We start from the raw sequence: 24,804 nt of genomic DNA on the forward strand, positions 1-24,804 counted from the left end.
CCATCAGGGATGGTATAGTTTCCTGGTTCATAATGCCAGTGTGGGGATCAAAAGCACCTGCTATCAGCTCCTGGCTATCATCTACAAGCTGTCTGAACACAGGTCAGCATAGAACTTTTCTGAGCCTCAGTTTCCCCTAATAGAGTTGTCATGGTGATGAAATGAGACAGTGTGGATAAATAACAGCATTTAGCACAGGGCCCGGGCACACCCTGGCATTGACAGTGATAATAAGGGTGAGGATCCATCTCATCTTAACCAGTTTCTTTTGGCTGGAAACACCAAAGCAGGACACTTTTTAAAAAATATTTTTTATTGATTTGAGAGAGAGAAACATCGATGTGAGAGAGAAACATTGATGGGTTGCCTCCTCTGTGCACCCCAACTAGAGATTGAACCCACAACCTGGGTATGTGCCCTGACTGGGAATCGAAACAGAATCACCACCCCGGCCACAGCAACACAGGATGACACTTTTGACTGCTGTGTGCCCTCCCTCCTGCAAATGGGTTGGCAGTGCTTTAGAATACACTGTCTACGACTTGTGAGTAAATAAATCAGTCTGGAAGCAGATGAGCTATGACACTTTAACAGCCAGACGCCGGCAGAGCTGAGACATGACAAGACCCAGAACGTCCGCAGCTCCCAGAAGCCGCCCGAGTGTGCAGAGGGCAGCCTCTCCCGCCGCAGCCTCTGCGTGATCAACAGCCCCCTGGAGGCCGTGGCACCCCACTGACACTGGGACCCTGCTGATCTGTCTGGTCTGGGACTTCCTCCTCCTCCTCTCCTCCTCCTCCTTCTCCTCCTCCTCCTCCTCCTTCTCCTCCTCCTCCTCCTTCTCCCTCGCTGGCCTGTCCACGGGGCCCTCTCCCACATGCTGGGGTCCTGCCAGGGCATGGGACACACAGGGCGCCTTTGTTTCTGGGGCTCCTGAGCAGGCATCTGCCAGCCTCGATGGCAACAGAGATTGAAACTCTGGTATTCCACTTGGGAATTAATTTGATTGCACACAGCGGTAGATTTCTGAACAAACCAAACTGAATCTGAGTCCTGTCTTCACCACTTAACCTACTGGCTGTGTAGCCTTGCACCAGAACAACGTCTTCTGAACTTGACTTCCCTCCTCTTGAAACGAGGATGATGAACCGTGACCTGCTTCCCTCTCAGAGAGGTCAGAGCACATGAAACGGTGGGGGAGGAAGGCGCGTGGATTTAGCAGGGTCCCGCGGGGTATACTGCACTAGGCACGAGGGGTACACTGGTGGGCAGAGTGTTCTCAGAGCTCACCCTCCTGGGGCTTAGAATGGGGGAGACAGAGTAAGCAGTCCACGAATGCGGACGGGTGAGCTGAGCCGAGTGGCTTGAAGGACAAGTTCCAGGGCTCTGTGACCTCTGCCCTGGGCACCTGCTGAGTCTTGAGGGAAGGAAAGGCTTCAGTGATGAGCTGCAGTCTGAGCCGAGACCTGAGGGCGGGGCAGGAGTTAACTAGGGGGAAATGAATGGAGGGGCTGGGATCTCAGGAAGCCAGGCAGAAGGACCAGCAGTGACAGGAGGAGACATTATGGGCCCTTGGACAACCGAAAGCAGATGGTGGGGGCAGGAGAAAGAGGGGTGCATAATAAGGAAGGGAGGGGCAAGATGAGGCTGGAGAGGGGGCAGAGACCAGCCTTGCACAGCCTTATGGTTCCTGGTAAGGATTTCGGATCTTCTTCCAGGAGCCATGGGGAGCCATGGAGGAGTTTTAAGCAAGAAAATGGAAGGATGACAAGCGCCGTTTACTTCTAAGAGACAACCTGAACTGCTGTGTGCAGACGAGGCCGAAGAGGGACAGCGTGCAGCAGGGACCGCAGTTGGCTGTAGACTGCAGCGGTCCAGACAGGGACAGTGGTGGCCTGGACCCGGGCCAAGTTCTTGCTGTGTCGCTGTTACATGCCAGTGCGTGAGGGCCGCCCTCTGTCTCAGTCCGAGGGCTGCCATAACAAGGCACTATAAACCATGTGGCTTAAGACAGCAAAGTGGGTTCTCTCACAGTTCTGGAGGCCAAAGGTCAGCAGTCCAGGTGCTGGCAGGGCCGTGCTCTCTCCGAAGGCTCTCGGAGCAGCCTTCCTTGCCTCTTCCTAGCTTTTGGTGTCACCAGCCATCCTTGGCGTTTCTGGGCTTGTAAACACATCACTCCAGTCTCTGCCTCCGTCGGCACATGGCGCTCTCCTGTGGGTCCAAATTTCTCTCTTCTTTTAAGGACACCAGTCATCAGATTAGGGCCCACTGGTTAGTAGGGCCTCATCTGAACTTCATTACATCTGCATAGGCCCTATTTCCAAAGAAGGTCACATTCACAGGTCCTAGGGGTTAGGATTTCAACATACCTTTTGGCGCGGGGCGGGGCGATGTTCAACTCATAGCAACTCCTTGGAATGCAACAACCTGTGCCACAGCCTGTGAGGTAGAACCATCCTCAAGTCCTAGGTGCCCTCAGAGCAGACAGGAGGGAGAGGCTGCCTTTCAGTGCAGGCCCAGGGAAGCGTGTGTGTGTGTGTGTGTGTGTGTGTGTGTGTGTGTGTTCAGGTGGGATATACTAGAACTGGAGAAGTGCCGGGTCCTCACTTAGACCCACCAGCTGAGGGATGTGGGGCAAGGCCTTCTTTTCCCCAGGCCTCAGTTTCCTCCCTGGTAATACCGGAATTGATGGAACCCGCCCTTCTTGCAGGGAGTTCCCTGAGATGATCAGCAAGTATTTCTAAGACACTCTGTGTCCGGCGATGAGGTAACACACCCAGAGTGCTCTGGGGAGAGGGACAAGTGCTAGTCTCTTGGATGTCATATCCTTCCATGTTACCCTCTGCTCTCCTCTCCCAGCACAGTGCCTGCGGGCACAGACCCCATTGGCCCCAGTATCACCCAGTAGGTGGGGGCGGGGATGGGGGTGAAACAGGAGTGACTAGTTTCTGAAGCTGAGTGATGGATGAGTGGGGGATTCATTATTCTATCCTACTTTAAAAAAATGTGTTTGAAAGGATTCTTAAATTTTTTTTAAGTTTAGCAAAGTGCCCAGTTCGGGTGGCTCAATGGTTGAGCATGGACCTATGAACCAGGAGGTCATGGTTCGGTTCCCAGTCAGGGCAAATGCCTGGGTTGCAGGCTCAGTCCCTGGTGTGGGGCCTGCAGAAGGCAGCCAATCAATGATTCTCTCATTAATGTTTCTGTCTCTCTCTCCCTCTCCCTTCCTCTCTATGGTCAATAAAAATATATTGGGTTTTTTTTTAAAGTTTAGCAAAGAAGACTTTAGACTCTGGAGGCAGACTGGGTTTAAATCCAAGACCTGCCACTTACTGTGTGGATCTAGGGAAAGTTACTGGACCTCTCTGGGCCCCGTTTCCTCATCGTAGGGACACTAATCGTGACCTGCCTCGTGGAGTGTTTGTGAAGATGAGATGAGTAAATGCGTGTGAAGTCCTTGGGTTAGTGCCTGGTATGGGTGAGCCTGAACCTGAGAGCACCATTATTTATAGAAACTGGCACCAGAGAACAATGTGTTGGTGAGGGGAAGTCATGAAACCACAGAGTCAGCCTTGCAGGTCCTCCAATCATACCTGCGACTCGGAATGCGTCTTCGTGTGGGTTTCCTAAAGCAGAGCCCGAGTCGGGATTTGAGTACAAAGTAGTTATTTGGGCCGAAACCGGTTTGGCTCAGTGAATAGAGTGTCGACCTGCGGACTCAAGGGTCCCGGGTTCGATTCCGGTCAAGGGCATGTACCTTGGTTGTGGGCATATCCCCAGTGGGGGGTGTGCAGGAGGCAGCTGATCGGTGATTCTCTCTCATCGTTGTTTCTGACTCTCTGTCTCTCTCTCTTCCTCTCTGTAAAAAATCAATAAAATATATAAAAAAAAAAAAAAGTAGTTATTTGGGGAGGAGATCTGGGAGAACACTAGCGAGAGTGTGGACGTGAGAACAGGAAAGGGAGGCGGCCAGTAGGTGCCTGTGACAGAAGGGCACCACGGCCGCAACCCCACGTGATCCCACGGGGAGTCAGCCCCGTGCACTCGTCCCGGGTCAGCCCACCAGAGGCAGCAAGGGCGCTGGGGCGATTACCCACCAACACCACAGTCCTTGGTTGAGGTTCGCCATGTGGGTGCAGAGAGCCCCAGGCAGAGGCAGGTAGTGAACAAACGCTGAGGAGGGGGCAGGTCGGACACCCAGGCCCACCTGTGAGCTCTCTGATAGGTGCTCTTCCAACACCTGCCGAGAGCCTGACAATGATGGGGCTCACCTTCAGAAGCAGCCCCCCCCCCCCTTGTTGGATGGCTCTGGCCCATCATTAAACTCGAGGGGTAATAAAAGCAATGCTGTATTGTTTTTACAAGCAGAGCAGCCTTGGAATAGGAATGGTGCACATTTGACATCAGGGCAGCTGCCTCCCTGCTGCTTCAGGGCAGACATCTGTTCTCAGCCCTGACACTTGCACGCTGAGCCAGGGTATAGCCGCAGAATCTTTCGGAACACAGCTTTAGGTGTCCATCAGAGACCCGTGAGCATGGCACGCTGGTGAAGGCTGTTTTATCCCTGCCCTAGTGTTTATGAAGATGGGGGGAGGGCATCCCAGGGTTAACAGCCCTGTGTCACAGACTCACTCTATGATTCTGAGGAGGACATTTACCCTCTAGGGCCATCCCCGGGCCCCACTGGGTAGAATGAAAGGACTGGCTGAAGTACGGCAGAGAGAGAATTGGGTGCATTAGGAAGAGCCTGCTCATTTGCCGGCAGGCAGGGCTGCGTTTTACACCTTGGCTTCACCGTTTATAAACTGTTCCTTGGGCAGGTTACATTGCCCATGCCAAGCCTCATGGCATCTTCTTCTCTCACATGGGACCGCAGCACCCTGTTTGATGTATCTGAAGCAGGGAGCTCCGTGTAGGACCGTGATCATTGTGAGTATCAGAACCATCATCTTCTTCATCTAAAGTCCCTTGCAGCTCTAAAATCCTATGACTTTATGGAATGTCCTCGTCCAAGTGGCAAAAGCAGGCAACAATCCTGATTTTGTGTAAGTGCACTTTCTAATAAGGACAGGAGGAGCATAATTGCCCCTAAATAATGGCTCCGACGTTACCACAAGCTGTCAAAAGCACTTAATTGCTCGGTCTGTAATGATGCAGCCATCTGCGTTCGGGGTGATTTCAGCCATGGGGCCTGCCCGAGCGGGGCCCTCAGTGATTAGAGCGGGGCTGGGTGATATTTCTAATTCTGATGGGAGTAGTGGTGTGTAGTGTAGGAGATTATCTCATCCTTCAGTTAATGACTTACCAGTTGAACCCAGCGAAGAAGAAGCACTTGTCACAGTGACTATGGCTTTTTTTTTTTTTTTATTAAGACAGTTTTTCTGTCCCAACAGCAGCCTATCTGGAGAGTGATCATGCCTTTTGCTATCTTGTCTCAATGCCCAAACAAGTCTCTTTTGGAAAGATTTAGTCCCTCAATTAGGGAAAATTGATTTCTGTTTTCTACAGAGTCACTGTTCCAAGGATAAGTGGGAAAGGGCGGGAGAAGCCATATTAATCTTTGCGAGCGAGCAAGAAGGCATCTGGGGTGTCTCAGTTTTCCAGCCTCCGCTGTATGTGTAGATCATCTTCTCTCTGTTTATCTTTTTTTTTTTTAAAAAAATATATATATATATGTTTATATTGATTTCAGGGAGAGGAAGGAAGAGGGAGAGAGAGGTTCAAACATCAATGATGAGAGAGAATCCTCTATCTGCTGCCTCCTGCACGCCCCCTACTGGGGATCGAGCCCGAAACCCAAGCATGTGCCCTGACTGGGAATTGAACCATAATCTCCTGGTTCATAGGTCGACGCTCAACCACTGAGCCACGCTGGCCAGGCAAAGTGAGCTGCTTTAAAAAGTCTCAGTAGGGTAAGTAGAAGAGGCACAAATCATGCAGTAGTAGGTGATTGTCGGTGTTGGGAAAACACGACTGGAAGGGGAGAGCATAAGTTTCTACAGGGAGCCCAGCAACTTACCGGCTGTATGACCTCAGGCCAGTTTCTTCTCTTCTCTGAGCATCAATTTTCTCATCTATCAAATGCAGAGTGTGATTTTATGAACCAAGGGAGATAAAATATGTGAAGCTGCTTTGCAAACCATAACCTTCCTTACCAGTGAAAGTGATTCATTTCTTTCCCGGGTTAGAAAAAGGAAAGGTTCAGTAGGTTTGGGACCACACAGTCAGGAGATCCTGGCGTGAAACACAGCTCTGCTGCTAGCTGTGCCGGAGGTGGGCCCTTCTCTTCTCTGGACCTCAGCTTTCTGTCTATGGAATGAAGAGACAGAAGTACCCCAGTGGGTTCCAGGCCTGGCTGTGCCTCGCAATCCTGATGGTGGCCAAGTAAACCCACCGATGCTGGGTGCCGCCCTCGGTCTGTCACATCACCGGCGCCTGGGTGAGGCCCCGCAGCCTTACTTATAGTCCGCTCACCAGGTGACTTGGACACACCCCCTGATTTGGGGGTGGGGGAGGGGCCTTCCAGTCTACCGCCTGATGGAGGGAATTCAGAGAAGGATTTGGGCTTTGGTTAGGGAAGGTGATCACCCCAGAGGCTGGCAAGAGCTCTGTGAGGTCTGGGCTCAGGGCCATTGAAGACCTTCTGGTCCAAACTCTGATTTCAGAGACGGCCCAGAGGACAGAAGTGATGGGCTCACTGTGCCAAACTGGGGAGCACAGTCCACTTCTCCGGGTTCCCAGTCAGGGACACTTCCACCGCGTTCCAGCTTCCCCAACGAAGAGAAAGTGTGTTTTGACCAATATATTTTGTAATTGAGCTAAAAGTTACAAATAGTGTAAAAAATGTAGATGTCTTCAGTATACAGTTCCATAAGGTTTTAACAAATGTATACGCCTGGGAAAGCAGCACCCCAATCAAGATGTAGACATTGCCTCACCCCAGAAAGGTCCCTTGTGCTTCCGTTTTGTTTGTTTTTTTAAATTCTCACCCAAGGATATTTTTATTGATATTAGACAAAAAGGGGAAAGAGAGAGGAAAAAAACATTGATGTGAGAGAAAAACATCAATCAGTTGCCTCCCGGGGATCGAACCCACACCCATTTGGTGTACGGGACAACCCGCTAACCACCTGAGCCACCCAGCCAGGGCTGTCCCAAAGCTTTTTTACCCACTTATCTACTGATGGACGCTTGGGCTGCTTCACTAGCTTGGCTATTGTAAATAACGCTGCACTAAGCACAGGGGTGCATATATTCCTTGGGATTAGTGTTTCAGGTTTCTTAGGATATAGTCCCAGAAGTGGAATTGCTAGGTCATAAGACAGTTCCATTTTGTATTTTTCAGGAAACTCCATACTGCTTTCCACAGTGGCTGCACCAGTCGGCATTCCCACCAGCAGTGCATGAGGGTTTCCTTTTCTCCACATCCTCGCAACACTTGTTGTTTGTTGATTTATTGATGATAGCCATTCTGACAGGTGTGAGGTGATATTTCATTGTGCTTTAATTTGCATCTCTCTGATGATTAGTGACATTGAGCATCTTTTCATATGTCTGGCCATCTGTTTCTCCTTTTGGAAAGGTATCTATTCAGGTCCTTTGCCCATTTTTTTAAACTGGATTGTTTGGGGTTTTTTGGGGTTGAGTTATTAAAGTTCTTTATAAATTTTGGATGTTAACCCCTTATCAGATGTATCATTGACAAATATATTCTCCCATTTAGTGGGTTGTCTTTTCATTTTCTTGATGGTTTCCTTTGCTGTGCAAAAACTTTTTAGTTTGATATAGTCCCATTTGTTCTGGGGTTTTTTGTTGTTGTTTCCCTTGCCCAAGTTAATATATCAGAAAAAATACTGCTTCAAGAAATGACCAAGTTTTTACTGCCTATGTTTTCTTCTAGAATTTTTATGGTTTCAAGACTAACATTTAAGTATTTAATCCATTTTGAATTTATTCTTGGATATGGTGTAAGAAGGTGATCTAGTTTTATTTTCTTGCATGTATCTGTCCAATTTTCCCAGTACCATTTATTGAATAGACTATCTTTACCCTATTGTATGTTTTTGCCTCCTTTGTCAAATATTAATTGACCATAAAGGCATGGGTTTATTTCTGAGCTGAGAACTGGCTTTTAATACGGAGTCTTCCAATCTATAAATATTATTTATCTATTCATTTATTTGGGTCTTTATACATGAGACTACTACAAATGCTATTTTCGTTGTACTTTCCAATTGTGTTTTGCCAGTGTATAGAAATACAATTGATTTTTTTTAGAATCTAACAGCCTTATGGAAATATAATTTACATCCCATAAAAATCACCCATTTTAAGTCTGTAGTTCAATGTGTTTTTAAGTGAATTTATGCAGTTGTGAAACTAACACGGTAATTCATTTTTAGAATATTTCCATCACTCCAAAACGTTCTTTTGTGCCTGTCTGCAGTCAACCCCCACTCCCAACCCAGCTTCAGCCAACCACCGATTTCCTTTCTGTAGTTCTACCTTTCCAGAAATTTCACATAAATGGAATCATATAATATCTAGTCTTATATGTCTGACTTCTTTAACCTAGCATAATATTATTAAGGCTCATCCATATTATTGCAATAGCTTGTTCCTTCTTTATTGCTGAATAATATTCTATCGTATGCTCTTCTACATTTTGTTTTCTGTTCACCCTTTGATGGACATTTGGATGGTTTTCAATTTGGGGCTATTATGAATGTTGCTGCTGTGAACATGAGTGTACAAGTTTTTTTGTGGACATGTGTTTTCATTTCTCTTGGGTGTATGCCTCAGAGTGGAATTGCTGGGATCTAACTGTGTTTAACTGTTTGAGGAACTGCCAGACTGTTTTCCTAAGTAGCTGCACCATTTTACATTCCCACCAACAGTGTATGAAGATGCTTATTTCTCCACATCCTTGTTAACACTTGTTATTATCTGATTTTCTGATTATATCAGTCCTGGTGGATGTAAAGTAATATGGTGTCACATACTACTGATGACTTGCATATTCCCTGATGATTGAGGATGATAAGCATATTTTCATCTGCTTATAGACCATTTGTATATCTTCTATTTATATCCTTTATCCATGTTTTTAATTGAGGTAAAATTCACATAAAATTAACCAGGTTCAAATATTCAAGTAAGTGGCATTTAGTACATTCGCAGTGTTGTGCAACCATCACCTCTATCTAGTTACAAAATATTTTTATCATCCCAAAAGGAAACCCCATACCCATGACCCCAGGCCCTGGCAATCACTAATCTGCTTTCTGTCTCTATGGATTACCTATTCTGGAATTTCATACAAATGGAATCATACAATATGTGGCCTTTTGTGTCTGGCTTCTTTTACTTAGTATAATGTTTTTAAGATTCACCTATGGTATAGCATGTATCAGTTCTTGATTCCTTTTTATGGCTGAGTAATAGTCCATTGTATGGATATATTCTATATTTGTTGATAACATTCATAGGCATTAGAAACATGGGTTATTTCCACCACCTGACTATTATGAATAGTGTTGCTATAAACCAGTGGTTCTTAACCTTTCTAATGGCGCAACCCTTTAATACAGTTCCTCATGCTGTGGTGACCCCCAACCATAAAATTATTTTCGTTGCTACTTCATAACTGTAATTTTGCTACTGTTAATGAAGCCTAATACCACCGGAAAACACAGATATTTACATTATGATTCATTAACAGTAGCAAAATTACAGTTATGAAGTAGCAACGAAAATAATTTTATGGTTGGGGGTCACCACAACATGAGGAACTGTATTAAAGGGTCGCGGCATTAGAAAGGTTGAAAAACACTGCAAACATTCACGTATAAATAATGAAAAGATTGTTTTAGCTAATCTGGGTCCCTTCATCCCTTGCATTTCCATAAATCTTAGGATCAGCTGTCAGTTGTCAATTTCTGCAAAGAAATCAGCTGTGATTTTAATCACATTGACTCTATAGATCAATAAGGGAGGTCTTATTAACATCCTAACAATATTAAGTCATCTAAGAACATGAACAGTCTGTCCATTTATTTTGGTCTTCAGTTCCTTTCAATAAGGTTTTGTCGTTCCAAAGTATACAGTTAGTACGTGAAGGGTGCAGTGAGGCAGTGTGCCGGAGAGCTGTGTCTACATTGTAAAGTGCAGTGCACAGGCAAGGGAGAGGTCACAAGAGTAAGATCACTGAGCAGCTCTTCTTACCCAAAGTCCATCTTTCCTCTGCTGTCTCCCTCCCAGAGCACCTGAAGAAGCCTCTTGAAGACTACATGGCCCATTTCCCCAGCGTGAGGATTCTCCGAACCAAGAAACGGGAAGGGCTGATAAGGACCCGGATGCTGGGGGCCTCAGCGGCCATTGGGGATGTCATCACATTCTTGGACTCACACTGTGAAGCCAATGTCAACTGGCTCCCCCCATTGCTCGGTAAGGGACTCTCCCAAGACAAGGTAGGCGACGCGGCATGAGCCAGCCGCCACTGTCCCCGGCCACAAAGGTTCCCTCGCCTGCTGAGAGGCACCCAGCACGGTGCCAGGTACCCTCCGAAGTTCAGGAGTGCTCAAGGAGACCTTAGCGACCCATCCGGTCCTGTTCCTTCATTTTACAGAGAAAGGAGCTGAGACTCAGAGAGAGGGGAAGTGACTTGCCAAAGTCATCCAGCACGTTAGTTTCTGTGACATGATTGCTCCCCCAGATTGCTTCACGTTTTCTTAGAAAGCAAGCCAAGGCTGTCTACCATTAAGAACCAAACTGAGAGCAGTTACTATTCACTGCACGGCTCCTGTGAGCCAGCAAGGTTGCCAGCATTGTCTCTAATTCTCACAAAACTATGCCAGGTCAGACGTATCCCTTTTTTATAGTAGAAGAGACTGAAGTTCAGAGATCCTGAATGATGCATTTATTCCCTTGGGCTATAAGTGTCAAAGTCACCATCTGTCTGGCTCCAGAGTCTGTCTTTCATGATTCCACATTGCCTCCCTAAATTCAGTCCTCTTTGGAGAGTTTATGGCAACTACCAGGGATGGACTTTAGACGGAGGGCAGCATGATGCAGGAGTCGTCCACCGTAGCTTGGAGGACAGAAGGGAGACACGAGGATTGGATGCCGGCATCTCACTGGAGAACCAGGCCTGAATCCCCAGGTCTCCGCTTTGATAAAGGCTGTGCGCCGGTGCGGACAGTTGGACATTGAGGAGGAAATGTCCCACTGAGACTGGGAGTCAGGAGAGGGACGGCGATGGAGGCAGACTGGGGGAGAGCTACCAATCCAGAGAGAAACTGAACCCCTCAGAAGTGGAGGGATATGCTCTCTGTAACAGAAAGCTTAGGGAGCAAAGAGGACTGGAGTTTAGGGCGAACTTGAGTGTGCCTCAGAATCACCTGGAAGACTTGTCAAAACACGGAGTGCCGGGCCCCACCCCAGAGTTTCCGATTCGGGGGGTCCAGACGGGGGCCTGAGAAGCTGCATTTCTAACCAGCGCCCAGGTGGTGCAGTGCTGCTGTCCAGGGACCACGCTTTGAGGAGCACTGGTTAGGCCACTGTTCAGGGGTGAGGACAGAACCCAAAACCCACCCAGTTGAGTGGGATAACCAGCGTGCTGTGTCCCAGCACAGATCAGCACGGACCTTCGTGGTAGATTATGCACTTGTGTGTGGTTAGGAAAAGGATATAACCCAGATTTTCTGGTAAACAGTTGATTTCATTAAACCAAGAGGTCTGCCTCTGCCTCTCATGACTGAAAGAGAACAAAAAACTAAAGAGCCTCACCGTAAATCGCCTAATTGATAGTCCTGAAGGGACAACCCATTTGTTGGGTCGTTCGGTGACTCATAAAGAGAATGGAGTGGTGGGGCAGGAAGCCGAACTGGTTGTCTCAATAGCCCTTAACTCTGTTTCTATGGAAATACATGAAGGTAATTTTCATAATCTGCAGACATACATGGAAGAAGCATCCCCCCCCCCTTTTTTTTATTTTTTTCCTTTTTGCAATAGGAATGTGAACCACTGGTGTAGATTTAAAAGTCTGCCCTGCTAATATGATCAGCAGACAGAGCACATTATGGCTTTTGTCTCTGAAACCATTTACACCTCTGTGCACAGCTCAGTCTGCCTTCTTTGGAGAGCAAGCATTTCTGAGTGAGAAGGAATCAGCACCCCAAAGGAAAACCGCTGTTGATCATCATTTCCTCCATCATTATCATCATCACCATCATCATCATCATCATCATCATCATCATGCCATGGCTCTGCTCGTCTCCTAGCTTTCTAGGCCACATCCCCATTTGAATTTGATGATTCCGTGCTAGAACAAGCAGGCCAGGCATTATTATCAGCATCTTGCAAATGAGAAACCTAAGGGGCAGAGAGAACGAGGGAGATGCTGAGCCTTCCAGCGCCTGCTTCTGAGCTTCTTTCAGCAACCCCGGTCACAGACAGTGTCGGGAGTGCTGATCACGTGCTAGGCGCCTGGGCCTCATTGTCTCTCAGTCTTCAGAGACCCCATGAGATAGGCGCTGTCTTCCTCCATTTTGTCGGCAAGGAAACCGAGACTCAGAGGCATCGGATGACCTTCCCCAAAGTTATACCGCGATGATGCAGCCCTTTGACCCCTTACCTCTCACAGTCAGCCAGTATCCAGCAGAGCACTGTGTCCTCAGCCCAAACTCTCCCCTGAAGTGAGATCCCCAGAATGGCATGAATAGTGAGGAAGGGAGGCCTTCTCTAGCTCCTTCCCTGGAGAAGGGTGTTCTGCTTCATTAAGAATCCCCTGGGAGCCTGTCACAAGGTTGCTCCATCTCCACCCTCAGAGATTCTGCTTCAGTGGGTGGGGGAGGGGTAAACACACCCCAGGTGGCAGCTGCCCACCTACTCTGACCTCACCACACTCCCCATTCCAAGTCTTGAATCTGACTCCTGGCCCAAAGCCAGGAGACACTCCTCCCACCCCCCATCCGCCCCCGCACAGCCCACTTGCCCCTCGCTGGCAGATATCTGCCCCAGCAGCTCACTGGCACTCCCGGAGGAGAATGCGGGGTCTTGGAGATGTTAGTTATGTAGCTGACCCAGGGCCCACCCGTCTTAGGCATCAGGACCGGGATGGGAGCCCTGGTCCATCTTTTTTAAAGCTTGCGCCCTCCCTTCTACTCCAGGATTCTCAAGCTCAAGTGTTCAGATATTTTACCCAGGGAACACATTAAATATTCAAATAAGCTGCAGAAGAGGGTCATGCACTTAGCTGCTCCCCCATCCCACCTCCCTAATGGGCATCTCTTGGCTTCTTCAGACCGCATCGCTCGGAACCGCAAGACCATCGTGTGCCCGATGATTGACGTGATTGACCACGATGACTTCCGGTATGAGACCCAGGCGGGGGATGCCATGCGGGGCGCCTTTGACTGGGAGATGTACTACAAGCGGATCCCAATCCCTCCAGAACTGCAGAAGGCTGACCCCAGTGACCCATTTGAGTAAGTATGAGGAACCAGGCTGGCCCCAGCAGCTGAGCTGACCCAGTGACCCCCTCCCCAACACACACAGCTCAGGATTGCCATCTCCCCCAAAAGTCCAGCGCAGAAGGGCCAGGGCAGATGTCCCCAACCAGAAGCACAGTCCATCCCAGCGTGTCACGGAGCCTCAGCTCATGGACCACCAAGCTGGTCACCTCGTCCTTGCCCACCTCTGCGCAGTTGGCTACCATTGCCAACTGGGGCTGAGCCGAGTTGCCCATGCTCCCGCCCTCAGGCCTCCAGTTGTAATCCTCATCGTCGTCACCACTTACTGAACACTTTCTGAGTGCCAGGCACCGCGTGCTGAGCACATTACAACCTAATCATCTTTAACCCTCTCAACCTTTATTTAAATTAGTATCCATGTTTTCCAGTGTGGACATCAAGGTTACAATAAGTTACCTAGGTCAAACAGCGATGAAGTGGCAAAGGCTCAGAGTGGGCAGAGGTGGGCTTCCCTGAGGAAATGGAGGGGGCCAGGGCGATGGAGCTGCGTGAGCGGAGCCCCGGTGCCTCTTCAGCAGGTCAGACGTTTGTTGTTCTCCTGACCTATGCCCTCAACATGGTCCAACACTACTAGTCGAAGTCAGAGAGGAGGCGACACCAGCCCACGATGACACATAGTAGAGGCTGAGTCAGAATGGGCTGCTCCAGGAAATGGAGTTTTCAAGGTAACCAGAACCTCCTGTATGGTTTGACCCTTTGCCATGAGCAGTTCATAGGCTCTGAGATTTGAAAGGTGCACAGGGTGGGGCTTGGTCCGTTCACCCTCGTCACCGTGGGATGAGGAAAGGGCACGTTCGGGTCATGCAGTTGGTTAGTGGCAGAGGCCCAGCCAGTTTCCTCTGAGGCCTCAGCCTCCTCATCTGGATATTGAAGGGTTGGCCCAACCCCAGAGCAGTAGTTCTCAACCCTGGGTGCCCATTGGCATCATGTGCAAGTCACCCTCTCCCCTCCCCCCCAGCCAATTACTCCAGAGTCTGGGGGTGAAATCTGGACATCATTTTTGTTTTCTTTTTTGTTGTTGTTAATTATCACCCGAGGATATTTTTTTCATTGATTTTTAGAGAGAGTGGGAGGGAGGGAGGGAAGGAGGAATGGAGGGAGGGACGGAGAGATGGGGGGGGGAACATTGGTGCGAGAGAGACATCAACTGGTTGCCTTCTGCATGAGCCCCAGCTGGAGCCGGGGATCAAACCTGGGTTCGTGCCCTTGACCAGGAATTGAACCCATGACCCTTTGGTGTGCAGGCCAACACTCTAACCACTGAGCAACACTCGCCAGGGCTGGACATCATTGTTTTTTTTAAGATCCCAGGTGATACTGATGTGTGGCCAAGGTTGAGAGCCACTGGCCTAAAGGCTTCCTGAGGGGCTCTCCCTGCGTTGTGTCCTCTGATTCCTTCCAGAAGTCTCTCCTCTGTATTGCACTTGGACAAAACCCAGGGGAGAGGCCGCAAGAGAAATCCTGGTCATTTTCTGCACGGTGCCAGCAGACGGGCGATCTGTAGGCACAGCATGGTGTAATGATGTTTGAAAAACTCGGGCTTTGGTGACACACCCCGGTGTGAATTACGGCTCATCCACTTACTCCCTGCATGCCCTTGAGCAGAGTATATAGCATTTCTGAATTTCAAATTCCTCCATCTGAAAAGGGGGCTAGTGATAGGGCTTTGTGAGAGCTGGAGATAATGTCGGTCAAGTGCACGGCAGACACTAGACACTCAGAATTGTTGTTGTTGTTGCAGAAAATAGGTCGGGCTAAAGGAGAGGCTCCCTCTGGAGTCACAGCCTCAAGCATCCAGACACCTTAAGGCCAATCGCCTACCTGTTGTGAGGCCTCCTAATGAGGCAGCTCCTTGGCCAGGCCCCTGGCTTCCGGCCAGGCTGGTTTTCGAGTGCAGAGTCTGGGGTTTGATTTCTCATGAATACGCCCCTCCGAGCAGCATATCTAAGAATTCAGCCAGAAAACCCAAACCCACAATCTTCAGAAGACAGGGGAGAGTTGATACCATTGACAGGGGAGAGTTGATACTTATCTTCTTATAGTCCTAGGTACTTTCAGAAATATACTAGCAAGGTGAGCTAGGAAGTGTCGCTGTAGGTCTGCTGTGTAAACGGGAAGCGGCCTCATTGAGGTTAAAATCAGCACCGTCCAGCAGAAATCTCATGCAAGCCACATATGTACTTTTATATTTTTTAGTAGCCACGTAAAAAAGGCAAAGAGTAGCAGGTAAAATTCATTTTGGTAATATATGTTATCTAACCTGGTATAGCTAAAATATTCCCATTTTAGCATGTAACCAACACTTTGAAATCATTAATGAGATCTTTTCTGTCTTGTCTGCATACTAAGTCTTAGAAATCCGTGTGTGCTTTACACTTCCAGCACACCTCAGTCCAGACCAGCCACATTGCAAGTGCCCGGGATCGGCAGCACAGGGCCGGTGGTTAAATCCTTCACCGCAGGCTAAGGAGGGCCCAGGGCGCAGTGAGGGTTTCCCATCCTTTTCACTCGATTGCCCCTTCCTGACAGGAAGTGGTGCACTGCGGCCGTGAGGGGTGTGGGCTGTGGCAGTTTAGAGCGGTAAATCCTGCTCAGTGGCTGTGAAGCCTTGAGCAAGTTACCTGCTGCACCCTGGTTTCTACTTGCATAAAATAGGATAGTAATGATGAGGCCTACCTCCTGGGGTCTACGTGAGGAGTGAGGTCGCTTTATTGCTAAATTAGTTCAACACAGCACCTGGATATTCAAGCCCTCAGTCATAGTCAAGAGGACCCCTTTTATTTTTGTGTGTTTTTTCATTGAGATTTTAGAGAAAGCAAGAGAGAGGGGGAGAGAGAGAGAGAGAAACATCTGCGCTCCCAGAGGCCCTTATGACCCCACCCGTCTTCTGGGTCCTCTGTCCTGAGGTGCGGCCCCACCACTGGCATCCCTGGGTCCGTCCGGCTGCTTTACCTCCAGACGCCTCCAACGTCTGCTTCCCAGCCGGCACTCGGTGAATGAACTGAGGAGAGTGGGCGAGTGGAGTTCACCTTAGCCCCGTGTGACTGAAAGATCAGAGGCTGTGGCTTCTGTCGCCTCTCGGCAGAACAAGTGTCTGTGCTGAACGGACAGAACCCTCACTGGAGCAGGACCGAAACACAGGTTCCGAGGCTCCTTCCCCGGAGATGGTTTTGTAGGTCTGGGGTAGTAGGCTCAGGAAGCTGTATGGTTTCCATCTCTAAGACATTTGACAGCCCAGCCAGACTTGGGAAGGCCTAGTGGGAGGACTGGGAGGAGAGAGAGATGATTCAGCTCCAAGGTTCCCGGGGAGAACATGCTGTGATTTCATTTCACAAGGACTCCCTGGTGTTAAACGTGTATAGGAACGTTGGGCCCACTTGGTTAAAATGTAGCATTTATGAAGGGAAGTGTAGGCAAGGAAGACTAAGGCCTGGGCCTCACCCGGAAGGGCCTGGGATTCCCTGCAGAACACGTGGGCTGTGTTCATGGAGCAGCGGGACCACCATTGCAGGTGAACAGCAGTATCCGCATGCTCTCAGGTCCACGTCTTCACACCACGCTCTGCTTCCCTGACAGGTCTCCCGTGATGGCCGGTGGACTGTTCGCCGTGGACCGGAAGTGGTTCTGGGAGCTGGGCGGGTACGACCCAGGCCTGGAGATCTGGGGAGGGGAGCAGTATGAGATCTCATTCAAGGTGAGCCAGCTCCTGGAAGCCCCCTTCTCCTGGCACCGCCCCTTGGCAGCTGTGCTGGCAGGTTTCCCACTTCCTGTCTGTCTGAGCCTGGAAAGAGAAGGCCGCAGGGCTCCTAAGGTGAAGGGACACAGTCTCCCTTTCTTTGTGGGACTCTTGTGGCTCTCAGGTGAAGATCAGGTCTCTCTCAGGGGAAGGTTAGCCATGTGGTCAGCCAGGACTTGCTTCTCACATCCCCAGCTTCTCACATGAAGCTGGTAAGGTGTCTCCCCAGCTCATGATGGATGGCTAGTGGCACTATTGCCAGGCCAGAAATGGGCACATCTGTGTTCTGAGTTCTCACCTGAATGTACACTTCACTGGGGTAGGGATCTTTGTGTGTTCCACTTACCGCTGTATCCCAAGTACTGGAAGGGTGTCTGACTCAGAGAAGACACTTCCTAAGTGTGTTGGTTGAATATTAAGAGCAGGCCTGTCACTGGCCAGAGCCACCTCCTTGGGCAGGGAGTCCCCCTTCAGAAACTCACTTTGTGGAGAACAGTGAATGGAGAAAGATTTGCCCAAAGGACTTCCTAAACCCAAAATGATTCCATTCTGTGTGTGTTTTAAAGGCCCGTCTAATGATGCTCATCGGGCAATTACAGCACTACAAATGGCATTTTCTCCACACAGTTTATTTACAAAGGACTCGGTAATGAAGCCATTTTGGAAGTCTGTCGCCGGGGAGGGGGAAGGAGGCTGGCTCCTGCTTCCATTTGATCCAATTATGTCCTTCACCTCGAGGGGAAGAAGACGGTGTAATGAGGAGGCTCCCTTCCCCTCTCCTGCCTTTGAGAGCGTGAGTTCCCGGATCCGTAGCAGCCCATCTGCCAGTGCATTGTCCCGAGGCCCCTGTGGACAGCCCGCCACGGCGCCAAGCGGACAGAGCTCGATCCTCTGCTGGCGACGCCTCCCTGGAATGCCAGCTGTTCCATCTCAGGCAGAGCGGGCATTTACAAAGGGCCAGATTCCCTCTGATTTATCTCTGCTGAGATCCCGTTTCTTCTTGGTGACGGAGAAGAGAGACGGGTATGAAAGGCTGAGTGTATTTTCAGAAATTAAGACAAGTTGATACGTGCCAACAGCACTGATGGATTAATAATTTGACTCCAATTCCAGACTACACCATCTATCCTGACGGGAAAACCTCAGAAAAGATGTCCTAAAGGCTCTGAAATTTCTAGAAGAGTCATTGACCCTTTTCTTCCCCTCTTTCCCATCCTCTCATTTCTCTTAGCCAACAGAGATTCCCCCCCCCCCCGCCCCCGCCACAAAAGGCACAGTCACGCTATCAGCACCTTGTCCTCCTACCCCATTGCATTAGTCTGGACTCTTGGTTACAGCTGACCAAAATCCTAGTCGACCTGATTTAAGCGAAAAGTCAGAATCAATTGGCCCACACAACTGAGATTCCAGGTAGACCCTCCAGGCCCGGCTGGATCCAGGGACTAACTCGTCCCAGTCTCCGTCCCTCTCAGTCCCCTGGCGGTGGTTGGCTTCCTGCGCGGGCAGGCTTTCTCTCTGTGGAAACACTCGGCAGCCCATTGGAAAGAGTTTCTCTCTCCCATCTTCCTGGACAAGTCCCCACGTTGTGTCTCATTGGCCTGCTGGTCCCTTCCCTCCCCGAGCAACGTTCATATTGGTCAGCTACAGTCACATGTCCATCCTGGAACCAGGAAGCTGGGCCGGCTCCCCAAAGGAAAGTCTGGCCACTGTATCCAGAAGGAGGAATAGATGTGGGGCAAGGCGAACCGTAGATGTCCATCCCCCCTCCCCCCAGCCCAACAGCACTGCTCACTGACCACAGGCCCATCTTTGGAGGCACACACTGTTCACCCTTTCCTCAGTCTGGCCACTCCACGCTCAGCCTTCTGAGCTCAGCTCTACAGATGGCCTCCTCTCCGCCTCACCTAGCTCCCTGGGTTCACCTACCTCGTGCCGACATGACCCCAGGGTTGGCCTGTCTTCCCCACTGGACTCTGAGCTCCCTGGAGGCTGGGAGTGGGTCTTGTCCCATCTCTGTACCCCAGGCCCTCGCCGTCAGAGTGTTTTAAATAGCTGTAACGGGCATTGATTCCTATCTGGTGATACTTTTTCCGCCCTGCCCTCCCCAGCCTCACATCACCACTGCTGGGTCATGGTGTGCTGGGAAAGGTGTCGGTGAGAAGGCAGGGCGCGGGCCTCTCGTCCCTGCTCGCCATCCACCTGGGACCTGGACCTGTCGCTTGACCTCTCGGGCCCTCACATCCCAGATGGTGCTGAGGAACTTTTCCCTCCTCCCCCACGCGGTAGGATGAAGCAAGATGCTCTCGCACCGGCGCGAGGGTAGTTTGGGCTGGACGTGGCCGTGGCCGTGGCCGTGGCCGTGGCAGGGGGCAGAAGGGGGGTCGCACAGAGTCCCCGGGAGGCCGGGTTAGGAGAGCTTCAACTCTGAGACCCAGAGAGAGAAGTATCCGCATGACAATGTGGCTGAGCAGGCGTGAGAAAGATGTGGGCTTTGGGGTGAGGTCACTGGGTATTTCTCTTATTAATAGCCGTTTGGCAAAATCTGTTACATTTCACAGCAAGTACGTTCTTTGACCCAAAATTCCATGCCCAGGAGTTTATCTGAGAGACGGTGCATAGATGAGCAAAGATTTAGGTAGAAGCTATTTATTGAAGCGTTACTTACAAAAGGGGAAGACTGAAAATGACCCAAATGTGCGTCCTCGGGGGTCATACGGTAGTGCCTATCCCCACGGTGGAATGCTCTACAGACGGTGACTTTCAGTGGTTCCACTGTTACTTTAAGGCGGTGCACAAGCAGTAAGCATTCAGTGGAAACCGTACTTGGATTTTGAAATGTGATCTTTTCTTGGGCTGCTGGGACGCTGTACAATACTCTCCCTGGTGCTGGGCAGCGGCCGCCACAGCTCCCGTCAGCCACGCACACGGTCACGAGGGTGCACAACCGAATCTCCGCAGGCTAAAGAAGGGAAAATGTGTAGGTTTTCAGCTCTCTGGGCCCATCCCCTCTCCATTTTTATCCCAACACTTGGGCCATTTGCAAGTTCAGGGCCAGGATTTCCCACAGGCCGGCCACGAGAAGGGCGTCCAGGGAGAGCAGAGCCCTGAGTGCGAATCCGCAGGGCGGCTCTGGGGGCAGAGATGTGCCCCGGCGCCCTGGGAGAGACGGGGGGGTGGGGGTGGTCTGAGGGTGCCGTGGGCAGACTTGTGAGAGCCAGGTGGTGGTGGAAAGCCGCGGGAGGGGCAAGGGAGAGCCATGTTCCACCTGAGAGGGAAACCCATCACATCTGAGTAGCTCAGAGGCCTCGGGTGAGTGCAGTTTGCATTGTTTGACACCAATATCCTTACCAAAAGCCAAACCGGTCCCAGACTGGGCAGATTTAAACAACAGAAACACTCAGGTGTCTTTTCCATGAAACTCACAGCATCCTCAAGAGGATGAAGTGAAAATCGGGTGTGTGGAAGAAGGTAGATGCACCCAGAACCTGGTCAAGGGTGGCGTTGAGACCTGGCGCCCTGAGGGGTTAGGGGACGAGGCCAGGGTCCCTTAGCTAGATGGGGACAGAGCCAGAGCTGAATCCCAGATGTCCTGACTCTTAAGTCCAGTGCTCACCTGTGGGAGGGGCAGAGAAAGGGCGGCCCAGCAGAGAGAGGCCATTGATACAGGTAGAGCCCAGAAGTCAGCCCCCAGTAGGGCTAAGTTGCCACACGGGAGGAAGAAATTATTCCCAAAGGCCAGCCCGAGGGGCAGAGGGTGATCGGGGCCACCGTTCAAGCACCTGTACGGCGAGCCTTCCCCTTCCGTTACACTGCGTCTGTCAGCCCTCCGGGCTCGCACCAGCTGCAGTGTCCCTGCTGGGGACCCGTGTGCCCTCCTTCGCTGGGTGATCCAAGAATGCTGGGAGCATCTCTGCTGCGTGCAGCATTTTCCTCCCGGCCACGTGTGCCCAGGCTTCCCAAGAGCCATCTGCCGGGAACAGGGGAGGCATTCTGCTCAGGACGCTCAACAAGCTATTTGCAATTCCATGCGTTCTCTGTGGGAGCCTGCCTTCTTGCCATTCCTCCAGCAAGGCGGCTCAGAGCCCCAAGGGGTGCCCGGGCCACGTCACCCCTGACTAACACACACCTGTCTCTTTCGGGCCTCAGTCTTTCATCACTAAAAATGACAAGAGTAACTTTTTCAGGGGGTTGTTGTAAGAACTAAACAGGGCAAAACATGTGTTTGGCCTGGAGTCAGGCAGAGGAGGCGCGTAGAGAGTGGTGGCTGTTCTGATCAGAGCCCTCGCGTTAGATAGAGCAGCACAGGATGGGGTACAGGGGCGTCATAATCCAGTCGCCTGGGTTTTGGTGAAGGTTTCCTCAGCCAGTCACTCTGTGTCCTTGGGAGCGTGACCTGACTCTCTGGACTTAACTTCATCTGCAAATTGGGCATGGAATAGCCCTTACCTCACGGTGTGGGTGTGAACATATTAGCCAAACGGTTAAAACCTCAGCTCAGTGCTTGGCACATAGGTGGTCCCTGGGTGGTTGCTGTGGATGTTGGTGGCTGATGTGATCAGGTTGCGGGAAGGCGGGAGTAGAAAGAGCTTTGAGGCTGGCAAGGCAAGAGGCCAAAGACCTTGGCACCGGGCCCAGCTCTGGCACGAAGTCTCCGTGAGACCTTGGACAGCTCCCCTGCCCTTTCTGCTGGTTTTGATCTCCTCATCTACAAGGGCACTAACAGCCCCAAACTCACAGGGACGTCTGGAAGGCAATGTGACTGGCCGGCACCATTCTGTCGAGAGGCGTGTGCACGGTTGTCCCAGCGTGGCCCCAGATCAGCAGCACCTGGGAACCTGTTAGAAAGGCAGAATCTCAGGCCCCATCGCAGCCCTGCTGGGTCAGACACGCCGGTGGGGCCCAGAGGTCCTTGGTTTAACCAGCTCTCCAGGTGATTCTGATGCCGATCCAAGGTTGAAGCTCGTGGCTGTACTGCATAGACTGGGTCCTGTACAGAGAGGATGCTCAGGTTTGGGTGTGGAAGGACAGAGAAAAGGGGGAGGTTGGTCCGCAGGCTGGCCAGCAGGTGCCAACACCTTCACTCAGCTTTCAAGGCTCCGTATCATGGGGCATTGGGTCCATACTTGCCAGAAGTCTCTATTCCATTTCTCCCAGCAGGGTTTCAGAGCAAGGAGGACCAATGACTAGGCCATGTGTGAGTGTGTGAGGGAGGGAGGGAGTGAATGAATGAATGAATGAATGACATTGTTCCTGAAGAGAAAAGCCCATGTGCCCGAGTGAGTGACAGAGGACCTTGATTGCCAGCCAAAGGTGACCCCTTTGTTCCGCAGGCACTGCGAGGGCTGACAGGGTCTCTGTGGAAGACCATGAGGGTCAGAATCCGGCTTTAGAAAGATTAAACCTCTCCCTGGAGGCCCCAGATCTGCCTGGTTCTGAGGACCCAACCCCGATTCCACCCTGGGCTCCGCCATGCGTGAGCTCAGGAACCGTGGGGAAGGCACTGCCCCTGGCTGGGCCTCGGTTTCCTCGCATGTCACACATGTGAGGTGTGCTGGTCACTCCCTCCCTGGGTGGTTATGCGTGTGCTCTCTTTCCAAATACAAGTTAAAACCTGAAAGATCCTGGAGCTTCACTGAATTTGTTTATTAAATATTTAATTTATTAATTTAGATACACATATGCTTAAAGCCATGTTGTATAAAGTAATACATTAATTTAGAAGTAAGTTCAAATGGTTTTTACTAGTAAATATAGTAAAATTGTTCTTCTCTACTCTTTCTACCAACAGTACCCAGTAACCATTATAAACAGTCCAAACTAGCATGAGTGAGGTCCCAAAACGGTATCTTGATGTTCAAAACAAACTAATATGTTCACAATAATAGGGACTCTGGAAGACACGGGTCTAACGCCCTCCTTTTCTGAGGGGAGCTGCGGGCATACGCGCAGCGCCAGCCGCCGGGACAGAGCCACGTGTCCAGGTAGCACCACAGGGTGGCTCCCAGTTCTCGGTGCTTCAGAATTACCTCCTTTCAGCCTCACCAAAGTTATTCATCCTGTTTTGGAGATGAGGAAACCAAGGCTTTCAGACTCACAGAACCTGCCTGGACTGTGAGTCTGGCGAGGAGCTTGGATCCGGCCTCACTCAGTTCTGTCTAACTCTGGAACCCAAGCTCATAACGCTCCCCTCTGTTCCTCCTAAGCACACAGATCATGCAGAATAATCGGTGGCGATTATTATCTTATTTCCCCAAAGGGCAGCTGGATAGCATTTGAACTCCATATACAGGTCCTCAGCCAAGTTGCCAACAGCAGAAGATGGGGCCGGCGGCCGCCTTCTCCGTTGGCTTCCAGGCAGCCGTTCCCTGGACAGAGAGAGGTTTCTCCCCAGCCCCTGCTGCTCATGTTTCCCTCCCCGACCAGCCGACCAGCCCTTCCTTCCACCGCCCTCTCTCCGGGTCCCACTGTCTTCCTGATGCCTATCGCCACTCGTCTCTTTCCTCCTCCGTTGAGGAGATAAGAGCAAGCGATTGTCTTTTATAGACACTGTGATGAAGCCTGTCATCACACAAAGGAAGTTTGCTAATAAAATAAATCAAAGCAGCGATGGAAATGAATGGGGAGCAAGCTTTTACCATGAGATTTATACTCATCTATGGCACGGTGCTTCCAGTGCGAAGACTGTTCCCCGGGCACCGAGCTGACGGGCTACGTGGAGACCCCGTCTGGTGAAGCCAGGCTCCCAGAGCAGGCAGGGACGGGTGGGGGCTGGGACAGGGCTGGGCAGGGAGGGAGGCAAGAAAGCTGACAGCAGAGAGGGGCTGCACAAATGTCATCTCCGTGGCCTGCAAATACAAATAGGATGGGGTCCCGTCAGACCTTCTGGCTGTGGCCAGCACTGCGACTCCCCCGTCTCTGCCACCAGCTGGCCTCCTGTGCCGGTGTTACCGGGGGGCCAGGGAGAACACACTGGCGTGCCGGGCCCCCAATGGTGCCCCGTGACTGTGCCGCCACCCCCACCCCATCATTCTCCTGGTCAGTTGCAGGTTCTGCCCCCAACTCAGTTAGAAAAACTACTTATTCTCTCTGAGCCTCAGTTTCCCCATTTAGAAATTGGACCATAGGACAAAAGATATGATGGCGTTGGGCCAACGGGCAAACCCCAGCTGAGGAGAGGGCGGCCCCCAGGTGAGTGCCTGGCGTGAGGTCACGAGCTGGCATTGGGACCGTGTGCTCCTCACCCCCGGGCCATGCTGTCTGTGCGTCTTGAGTGGCTGCTGCCCCAGCTGTGAAGGAAGTGGGGGAGAGCCCTAAAGGTACACAGGGAGGTGGCCAGCCCTGACCAGCTCCCCAGCCCAGGGCGAGTCGGGACACTGTTCTTTGCCTCCAGCTTTTATCGTGTCCTTAGAAGGAGAGCCCCCTCCAGTCTGGGGGTCCTGCCTTGTAACCAGTGAACACAGGCGCTGATGCTGTGTAAGGTGCGTTCCGGGTGGCAGGCGGGGTCTGCAGGGCCGGGTGGGCCTCGCACGGCCCTTCTCA

The 24,804-nt window shown here is 50.9% G+C and overlaps 1 protein-coding gene across 1 annotated transcript in view; it reads left to right on the plus strand.

The window, feature by feature from the left end:
• The window catches only part of GALNT10 (polypeptide N-acetylgalactosaminyltransferase 10), a 175,665-nt gene that overhangs the window by 137,565 nt on the left and 13,296 nt on the right, over positions 1-24,804 (plus strand). The window contains exons 5-7 of the mRNA XM_008152252.2: positions 10,258-10,443; positions 13,301-13,484; positions 17,106-17,223. Of these exons, the coding sequence (XP_008150474.1) occupies positions 10,258-10,443; positions 13,301-13,484; positions 17,106-17,223 (488 nt within the window). The remainder of the gene's footprint in view (positions 1-10,257; positions 10,444-13,300; positions 13,485-17,105; positions 17,224-24,804) is intronic.

Source organism: Eptesicus fuscus, chromosome 6 (assembly GCF_027574615.1).
Source record: "Eptesicus fuscus isolate TK198812 chromosome 6, DD_ASM_mEF_20220401, whole genome shotgun sequence".
Lineage (NCBI taxonomy): Eukaryota > Metazoa > Chordata > Mammalia > Chiroptera > Vespertilionidae > Eptesicus > Eptesicus fuscus.